The 10,784-nt window shown below is 34.4% G+C and overlaps 1 protein-coding gene across 1 annotated transcript; it reads right to left on the minus strand.

Annotated features, from left to right (window-relative positions):
- Positions 1 to 4,456: 4,456 nt before the first annotated feature.
- LOC130732241 (uncharacterized methyltransferase At1g78140, chloroplastic) lies at positions 4,457 to 9,382 on the minus strand. Its single transcript, XM_057584338.1, has 8 exons — positions 9,136 to 9,382; positions 8,898 to 9,004; positions 8,172 to 8,312; positions 7,471 to 7,555; positions 7,184 to 7,377; positions 6,953 to 7,064; positions 5,058 to 5,165; positions 4,457 to 4,919 (listed from the first exon to the last, which is right to left on the minus strand). The coding sequence occupies exons 1-8, from the start codon at positions 9,304 to 9,306 to the stop codon at positions 4,779 to 4,781; spliced, it is 1,059 nt and encodes a 352-aa protein (XP_057440321.1). The 5' UTR covers positions 9,307 to 9,382; the 3' UTR covers positions 4,457 to 4,778.
- Between the last annotated feature and the right edge of the window lie 1,402 nt (positions 9,383 to 10,784).

Consider the following 10,784-nt stretch of genomic DNA (forward strand, 5'->3'; position numbering starts at 1 on the left):
TCTATATAATTTGATACATCCTACATGAATTTTAACAAATTAAAGAGTGAATGATAAAAAGATAGTGGCAAATTGAATGCTTTGGTAGCATTTCTTGTCATAAAAGCTCAATAACTAAAGTGTCTGCTTAGCCGACAAGCTAACACTAGACTAGAGTAGGCTTATTGACAATTATAATTGGTTACAAAGGACATGAAGACCATCGATCAATTGAGTGTCCGTAAACATTGTTGATTCTAACAAGCACTAGCTATAACATAACATTGTTGTTGGCCTCTGCCTTTCAATTATTCATAGTACGTATTGCAATGAAAGTCTGACTGCAATGCTCAACACTATCTTCTAACCACATTTCTCAATCATTAAAATTCACCCTTCTTTATGATAATGATTTAGACCTGCTCGGATCACACTATAGATCGAAAGTTAGGACTGTTACCAAAAGCTCCAATCAAATCAACCAAAACTAATTTGCTATAAAGGCTTAAGCAATATAATGCCGACTATATATTATGACTATAAGCAAGAAAAGTGGCGGGATATTTTGAACAACTAAAATATGGGAAATTCATATATGGACATAATATTGGCGGATGGGCGAAAACAATAGGGAATTTATGGATATATTAGGCCAGTCTCAAGTTCAAACCTAACACACGGACTCGGTAGTCAACTAAACAAAACAACACAAGAATATTGCAGTGTCGTCGGTGCCCATCATAATAATTGTGGGGGGTCTCTTTGTAAGCCAAAAGAAGGGACGAGGGATTAGAATATTTGTTTGGTTTCAAAGCTATCGAACAAACGCTGAGTTCCTCTTACTAATTAACCCTTTAAATGCTCTTTCCTCTCTCTTTCTATAAATTGATTCTGTGATGGTGTTGGTGTCCCACCAAAGGTTCTTCTGATCATAATTAGCAAGAACAACAAATTAAAAACCATGAATCTCATCCGTGTGCAAAATGATAGAGGTACTGAATATAAAACCCATATTAAACACGTACAATCTCTCCTTAGCGTTAACTCCACCTCAAAAACTAGTTCATGAGTTGAGGATAATTTTTTCATATATAAAGGTTATCTTGGTCACATCTCTAATTAGTGTGAGACTTCTCAACACACCTCCTTATGCCATGACTGGACATGGAGCGTAAATATGTATGAATGAACATATGTCGGTATCTCATATACGAGTGGTCTCCATTTAACGGATTTAGGATACTCAAATACTATATTAGAATTTGATAAGTCCAGCTCTACCCTAAAAGTTAACTCAAGAATTGAGGATTGTATATTTCCATAATAAAAACTATCTTGATCCTATCTTTGGTCAATGTGAATTTTTTCAACAATTATATAAAATAATCGGTGAATTTCCGGAGAAGTTTGGTGGATATATAATATAAAAAACCTAAAACAAATTTATATTTTTTTGAAACTAAAACAAAAATACTCAGAAGAATTTGAAATATAGGAGAAATATATCATTTATATATAGATGTTAAACCATGAAATGTTGACTAATGTTGTTTGCGGTTAGGGATGACAATGGGTAGGGTCTGGGTAGGGTACTATAGTACCCATTCCTATACCCGCGTTTTAAAAAATTACCCGTACCCGTCTCCATACCCGCGTGGGTAGCAACTTGAATGTCTGTCCCCGTACCCTCTGAGTACCTATATGCTCGTACCCGTGCCCATTACCCGCAATTTAGCTAACCAAAATATATTTTTCACTATTTTTGTTAATAGAAAACAAAAAATACAACTAACTTTTTAAATAAAAAACACTAATATAAATACAAAAGATAACCTACGTAACAAATAAAATCATTCAACTAAGAATATATTTTTTTAGAACGAATAAGCAAGAAAAATATAACTTAATTTTTAATTTTGGATTTATAATATAGTCCTAAAGTTGTAGGTTATTAACTTACTAATTTTAAAAATAAGTGAGAGTAAATTAGCAATGATTATTAATATTTTAAATAGTCACCTATTTTTTAAAATAATTAAGTTTGAAAGCTATAGCTTAAGTTAATTTGCTCATATAATAATAATAATAATAATAATAATAATAATAATAATAATAATAATAATATGTGTGTGCGGGTATGGGGCGGGTTGGGTACTATAGTACCCATACCCGCACCCATACCCTACTTTTTGCGGGTAATTACCCATATCCAACCCCATACCCATCTAGCGGATTTTTACCCTACTCATAATGAGTATTTTTTGCGGGTACCCTATGGGTCCGAGATCCATTATCATCCCTATTTGCGGTGCACGTTGGAATCCCAAAAGAATGTTGTTTGCAATGCACGTTGGAATCCCGTAAGGTATGAAGATTCACATAGGGGACTGACACTGGGGGCATAGCATAGGGCTTTAAGCTTGGATGATATTTTAAATTAAGCAACGAAAGACTTGGGACTGAAGATTTATAACTTTATCATATACATATTGTGTAGGACGCACGTGTATTCTACGTAAAGAATTAAAGATAAACCAGGCAGTCACATGATCCGAGGGCACTGGAGAGCTGCTCAAGCATTCCACACTTCCAATTTACTAATAAGGTAAGTTAGGTAGGCTTGCTGTAGTTTAGTTCGTGTATTTGTATGCACTTTTGAGTAAAGAGACATGATGGTAATTTGGTGCATAAATTTGTGTGGGTTTAGATTTCCGTTAAACTCAATGTGGATACGTGAAATTACTTTTGTCTTAACTTTAACAATTAACACCAAAACAAATATGTTTAAAGTGTACATAACTCTTACATGAAAATGAAGCTCTAGCTTATCCACATTCACTTTCGGAAAACCTAGCATTAGTGAATAATTCTCGTGTAACTTCCATATTTCAAATCCTGCAGTTTCCCCAAAAGAAGTTCATCCATTATTTCTTACCACGTTGAGAGTACCAGTACGTATGAAGTGTGCATGTCTTAATTGTAAATATTGACCAAATATTTATAAGCAAGATTGTTTCCTTAATGGTTTGTTTTTCCTTTTACCTGAATAGTTCGAGATATTCGGGGAGTGATTTTAGTGGATGTGGATCCTCCCTTACATGTTGATTTCGAGTGACGATTGTTCGAGACATCCGCGAAGTGATTTTTGTGAATGTGGATCCTCCCTTACATGTTGATTTTGACTTTTGAGGGACGTTTGCACTTGGGCCAACCTGACCCATATCACGCTTGACCATGAAACTTCTCAATTGGGTCGAGCAATGGTCCAAGACAGATTAGACCGATATGGGTGGGTCAATGTAGGATGAGTCGATGTGGATTGGACCTAGAATCGTGACCATAATAATTTCCCATCAGCTAAGTAAGTCGAGGTGCGAGGGCTTCTTAGATGATTTGTCTGAGGTCACGCCGGATCTTCATACTTGACTAATTGAGTGAATTGAAAATATGTAACATTTTTGCGCCATGGTTTTCCTACTTCTTCCAAGCAAGTGGCTTGTTGAAGAAATCTCTCTTTGGCCTTAAACAAGCAGGTGGTTTCATACCCTGTTGTCAAGTTTTCTACAAACACATCGCTTTCATCAAAGTTCAGCATCATACTTTGTACACAGAGTCCACAGTTCTTCTTTCACAGCTCTACTTGTTTATGTAGATGATGTTGCCTTGACTGGAAATTACCTTTGCTGAAAGTTCAAATGTCAAGAGTTCTTCTCTACATGCTAAATTCAAGGTCAAGCCGTCAAGGACATTGGAGAATTGAAGTATTTCCTTGGCCTTGAGGTGGCTAGATCTTCTAAGGATGTGTTTCTTAGCCAGAGAAAATATACCCTTGAATTGATGTCTTGTGCTGGTTGTTTAGGCCAAACATGTTCAAACTCCATTGGATTCCTCTACCTAATTGTGTAAGGATGGTGGCACTCCTCTTTAGGTCACATCTTCATATAGAAGGTAATTTGGACGCCTCCTTTACCTCACCACAAACGGCCTGATATCATGTTTGAAGTTCAATAATCAACTGACAAATTAATTTCCTGGATTTTGATAAATTTCATTCTTTCACACTTTCAAGGAGATTTTACTCTAGCAAATGAAATCAGATGGTTCAGCCATGCTTAGAGAATTTCTATCAGTAAGAACTGTATGTTTAGGGATTACGAATGGTGAACTTGATCTTAATGATGAAGAAAACACATTGCTCTTCCGGCAACTGACAATCTCCAAATCTGGCCAGTAGGTTTAGTGGTTTTGCAACCTAAAGAGAGGTAATATATTTTCCATGGCAGATGATTTTTCAAATGGTTAGCATGAATAACACATGCAGAGTGACAAAAGAAACTGTATAGACCTGAGTTTTATTTCACCTAAGTTAAGGGAAGAATTTCCGTTGTTTATATGCAATTCACTCAAACTCTCGAAGTATAAATCATCTGAAGTTTAATACAATATATGGTAAAGAATATTCTCATTATTCCAATAATTAGTGACAGAACTTGATGAGTTTGTGATATATGAATCAAATGCAAAAGGACAAGAAAGTTGAAATATCAAATGAATAAATTACATATGACATTTCCTCTTCACCATCTGTGTAACCCTTGAGTTTTTACATGTATAGGGGTGATCTGTCCAACTCATGATATGTAAGTAATCTTAGGAAAACAAGTATATATAACTATAAGCATTATTTCTCTAATCGAAGCCTCCTGCCTATAACTATTTAAGTAAATTGAGTATGCAAAAAAGATGTTCTGTAAAGTATGTATTGAAGGTAGCATCAATAGCACCAGAGAAATCGAACCTTATTCAGGCTTTGCAGCAGAAATCATCACAAAAGGGCCATTTCTAATGCATTTAAACCCAACCAGCCCACATGCCCTGCAGAGATCTTCAAGTTCACGTTCAGAGAGAAATATGTAGCTCCCAGATGCTTGCCTTATATTCTAAAATGAGAAACAAATAGCAGACTATTCAAAACTCAATAGAATTTAAAAATTGAAAATGATAAAATTTCTAGATTAAACATCTATTTTGGTAAACCAAATACGGACACAAGAATCCCAAGCCGAAAATTTTCATACCTGGCGCACCGTGCTTAAAAATGGGACAAAAGTAAAAGGCCCATCGAGTATGTAGGTGGTGGCGACAAAGACACCTCCAGGTCGTAAAACACGACTTATTTCAGCAACCTGAAAAATCAGATCATGAGCATTATAGAGAAAATAAAAGTTATATAGAGTAAATAGAACGATCTAGGCATGACCATTTGACAAAGCTATGCAATGGCGAAGTAACGAATTGGTTGGAAATCCAAGTTTGAGAGAAGAAGTTTCACATTGGATAATAATGGCCTAATGAATAAATGTCTTAAGAGTTTTGACCTGGTCTAACTCAACTTGAAAAACTGTCTCGTAAGGTGAAGATTGCATTGCTGAAGCTATAATAATAATTATTATTTTGGCCATATCCCTCCTCATGCTTGGGACTGGACATCTAGAATGTAGAGTATGTAGAACTGACGACTGCAATGAAGGCAGTTGAGGTTTACAATGGAGGCGGGATTTTGGATTCAATATAAGATTTAGAATTGGCTCTGTTGCTTTGATATCATCTTAAAAGAGCTGAATAATTTGCAATCTTATTCGTCATAATTTACAATGTTCAAGCTCTAATGTTTATAGGTTGTAAATGAATTCTAATTATTAAAAAATAGAAATAAAAAAAAATCCTTTTAGTTACTCAATATCCTGGTGATATTAGAAGAAGAAAAAGAAAATAATGAAATGGTCTATCATAAAATAGTGTCATTTACAACAATATGTAAACAAAACCATATACACACTGCCTTTAGGTTGTTTGGTCAAGATAAAGTGTCAAGTTCTCTATTGCGGTTTGTCACTAAGCCCATTGATTTATTGGGGTCCCACAAACCTAAGCTAAAGGTATCAGATTAGCTATCTAGCATTTAAAGATGGGATTAGTGCAAGTTTTGATCTTAACCCATAATGAACAAGAAGTTGGTAACTCTAGTAGCACTTGAAAAGGCTTCCCCTTTTGACTCATGGTTTAAGGAGAGGGGACAATGTTGAAGTTCCATATCGGTTTAGAACAGATAAAGTGAATATAATATAAGCAAACAGACCTATATATACTGTTTCTTTAAGGTTTTTGGGTCAAGATGTAATGTCCTCTATTGTGGTTTGTTAATTAGCCCATTGAAGCAGATCCCCTTGCTTTTGGGTTCCACTAACCTAACCTCCTACAAACAAACCTTCAGGTTGTAAAAACAACTTATTTCAGCTACCTGCTAAAGCAGATTGTTAGAACCCAGAAAATGTAGAAGAATTATTGATGAAAACCCTAATTCCCAAATAGGAATCAGAGGAAAATACAAGAGAGATGCCAAACACTCTCCTCATAATTACAAACTGTATCCAATAACCAGCCACTCCAAACCTAATTCTCTCGAAAACTAATCCTAGTAAAGGTACACTCACCTATATTTATACTAAACCAAATAACCTAATAAAATATAAAATCTAATGCTGACTGGATAAAAGATACTAATAATAAAATCTAATAATTATTTTCGAAAACATAAAATAAAATCTAATACTAACTAGCTAACCCTGTGTACTTATCACAGATCATGGAAATTTCAGAAAGACAAAAAGTGATATAGGCTAAATAGAGTGATGCTAGGCGTCACCATTTGACATAACTTCGCGATTGTAAAATGACAAATAAAGTGAACTATTTTATCCAAAAAGTTATGGTAAAACTCCAGAAAAGCCTATCAGCCAGCATCATTGGAAGTATGTCAATGTTCTTCATCATTGCTGGCTGACACAATACTGCAAAAGCCTTTTGAGATTCCATGGTTCAATGTTTTACTCAAAGCCATAGCCATTAGCCACTGATACTCTAAGAAAATGGAGTAATTTTTTGTAAAATTCAAATATAAAAAGAGACTTACAGCTGCTGATGGTGAAGGCCAACAGTGAAGAGCTGCTCCTGCATGCACAGCATCAACAGAACTTGTAACAAAAGGGAGTCTTGCTATGTCTGCTCTTACCAAGATGAAGTTCCTAACAACGGAAATTTGAGTGATAAATAATTGAAACATGAACAAACTATATGTTAAACAGTTTCTTTAAAATTTTGAATTCAAAAGTTTACACAAAAAAATTCTAAGAAATATGTGTACTCTTTTGGAAAGTTGTCTTCCTGCTGAATGAACTCATAACATTGTGCCAACATGTTTTCTGAGTAATCTAGAGCAACAACCAAGGAAAATAGTCCACTTTTTGCAAATAATCTTGAAAATAATCCACTTGCACAACTAGCATCAATGATATTTCCACCCAATACTGGATTTAGGAAACCCTTCATCAGTTCAAACTGCAGAAAATTGAAGAGTAACCATTTTAAAGGGGGAAAACTGTTGGTTTCAATGAGAGGGAATTGGCATTAGGAAAGAGACATTTGATTAACCTCTTTCTCAGGACCTGGGAAACCACCCCATACAGAAAATGTTTGACGCCAACCCCTCTCATAGAGAAATGAAATCAATGGCACCCTGATTCAATAAACAATCAATGATACTGTTAGGCATCAGTGTATCAGTTGCACAACAAGTTTATATGCATACTTATAACTTATGCTTAATAGACCGTTTATTAAACTATATCAGTGATACCTAAAATCTATAACTGAAAGTACTATATCAAATGAAGAGACATGATTAATAGGTGAAAAATACTTTGCCTGAAAGTGTTTACCAAACTCCTTATAAAACAATGTGATTACTAGTTATCATGCAACACCTCTTACACTCACCACCACCAGTATATTTTAGACAAGCCTTCGTAAAGACAATATATCCTAAGTCAGACTATTTTTTTGGGAAATCATTGCGATCCACAAGAAAAAACCACTCAATTTCCATTTGAAATAATCATGCTCTGATAATTTGATCTTATACACTAAAACTTGGACCAAACTTCTGTGGTTAGCTCATAATAGTAACAAAGATCTTCAATACTTGGTTTTGCTTGCATTCAGCATCAAAGTTCAAACCTTTTCAGCTTCTATTGTCACCAACATGCACAGTTCTAAAAAATGACCAGATGTAGCTAAAAATTCACAAGGGAAAAATAACATTTTATATCAATAAAAATAATGGAATTGCATGCCTGAAAAGCTCTGTGGAAGCTGGCATCAGATCACCATAATTCTTAGCTCCACTAGTTGCCGTGAGGTCAAGATGTGTTTGGTTACCAACATATGTTTTCTGACAGGTGCTACATTGCAAAGATGATACAGGGATACTATCTCTGCATCAAATTATCCAATGAAGAAACAAAAGCACATAAGTTGCTAAGTCTGCACATATTTATATATTTAAATATACATACTACATAGCATGTTTGGAAGAACTTAATTGAACTATTTTATGACATAAACACCTAAAATAGGAGGCATTTGGTTAAACTTTTAAACATATTTCTCAATTAGCAATAATTTTTTTTAAGTTTCATTCAATAAATTTCAAATAAAAATCAGCTTATACAAAAGCTGCTTCTGATATAAGTTCTCATTTGATAAGCAATTATTGAATAAGTATATAAGTTGCGTTTGGGTAAACGGCTTAATTAAGCATTTAAGCGCTTCTGGCTATAATTTATCGCATGAGTGCTTTATTCATATGCTAATTAAGAAACTTATTCAAACAAGCTCAAAATAGATTATAGATAAGCATAACTGCATAATTTCTAATTCATAAGCCAACATAAATAGTTTATGAAAATAAGCTCAAAGAACTTATCAGGAGGTCATAACCTATTTACATAAGCTCTATCAAACACTTGCATACGCGCATATGCAATAAAACATAAAATATCGATTAAACATCAACTCACACGGATAAACCAGAATCACCAGTCCATGTCAAGGAATCAAAACAAACAGGGCAAGCCAAGGAGTTACTGCTTCGGCGAACTTCCTTGTCATCAACTACAATGGAATCCTTCAACACAAAAATCACATTCCTCATCTATCAGCATGTTTGATAAACTACAGAAATGATAATTAACATTAAGTAAACGACAAGAAAAACTGAAATTGGGGATTGTGAATTGGAGGAAGAAGAATTTTTACCGTGGGCTTGGGGTCAACGATAGGCGAAGCGGTAGAAAAAGCTCGAAGTTGAAGTGGAAACTTTGAAGGGAAAACAGTGGGTGATAAGCGGCGGCGCGTGGTGCGCGTGAAGGAGGAGAGTGTTGGTGTGCGCAGGTACATACCAGTAGCTGCTATGCGTGTGGTAGCCATTACCGCTATCACAATTCGAATATCTGCAGAACAGTAGTACAGTACCTTCAAGGGGAAGACCGACCTCTCACGTGGCTAGCAGTGATACTTAAAAAAAATTATTTTTGTTGTGAATAGATGACTACATGGGCCTATGGGCCAAGCCCATCTGTTTTTGTCTCTCTAATGCTATAAATAAGAGGGTGATGCACCAAGCATCATACACCTCATTCCCCACAATATTTTTTGTCTTACTCTTGCTTCTCTCTTCTCCTCTCTCCCTTCTACTATTTTCTTCTCTACTTTCATAAACGTGGATGCGTTCTTCATCACAAAAACAAGGAGTGAATCACCATTTTGGTCCCTAAGAAAGTATGCGCCGGTCATATTAGCTCCTAGAGATCATTAATGGGGGTAATTTTTTAGTACTGTTCCAATTGAGACAGTTTCAAAACAGTCTCATACTTAACCAATACAAATATGACACGTGTTATTAGATATTTTGAAGTTAATATTTTTCAAAATATATATTTTAATCCCCTCTGCATCCTTATATTTTATTTCATAAATTCCATAAAAATGATAAATGAACCACTAAATTTATACGGTGATAAAGTTAAATGTTGATTAAGATTTATGAGTTTGAATTTAAATAATAATTTGTGATAGTTTTTGGAATAGAATATAAAATATTAAATGATGAAGATTAAAAAATAAAATGTGTTAAATGTTATGGTTAAATTGTAGTCTTTAGAAGAAAGTATAATGATGTAGATTAATTGAGACTAAAATTTAGTTTAGTAAAATGTTGATGTTGAAAAATCAAATATTTGGTAACTGTTAAAAAATAAAAATAAAAAACATAATTAACAAGTGTCATGAGTTTATTGGTTGCATTTGAGACTGTTTTGAAACTGTCTTAATTGAGACAATACCTAAGAGGTCACCCATTAATGGTTAAAAAAAATCCTTGTAAGTGTTGACGTCGGTCATAGTAGTCCCTATCTACGTTTGATCGTTAGTCCTGGAACGGAAAGTGCCCATGTGTCACATTATGTGTCACGTAGGTTTCAATTTAGTCCCCGACGTTATCAATTTAGTCCCTAGGTAATTAAATTTAATTAAAATAATGAGTTAAAAAAAAAAATAGAAAATCCAAACTAAATTAAATTAAAATTATGAATTACAAAAAATAAAAAATTAACAAGATCATTATCTTCTTACAACAGATCATTATCTTCTTGCTCATCATCTTCTTCAACATCATCTTCATCTCAACAACAACAACACCACAACAACCCTCACCCCCACTTTAAAAAAAACACCAAATCAATTAACATTAAAAACAATAGAAAACAATGGTTTTGGTTCTAAGCCAAAGTATGGATGCTGCAATTTCGCCCTCCACTGTTTGATCTATCACAGATATGCATAAACAATAGCCAAAAAAACCCTGAAACCACAACTCTTCCTCCTCTACCTGCTCCTACTCCTACTTC

This window comes from Lotus japonicus, chromosome 1, assembly GCF_012489685.1.
Source record: "Lotus japonicus ecotype B-129 chromosome 1, LjGifu_v1.2".
Taxonomy (NCBI): Eukaryota; Viridiplantae; Streptophyta; class Magnoliopsida; order Fabales; family Fabaceae; genus Lotus; species Lotus japonicus.

Excerpts from the sequence above, each read along its gene's own strand:
- LOC130732241 (XM_057584338.1), bottom strand. The coding sequence starts at position 9,306 with ATGGCTACCACACGCATAGCAGCTACTGGTATGTACCTGCGCACACCA. Across the intron at positions 9,005-9,135 it reads TCGTTGACCCCAAGCCCACG|GATTCCATTGTAGTTGATGA; the intron begins GTAAAAATTCTT and ends TTTGTGTTGAAG. Across the intron at positions 8,313-8,897 it reads GGTGATTCTGGTTTATCCGT|AGATAGTATCCCTGTATCAT; the intron begins GTGAGTTGATGT and ends AATTTGATGCAG.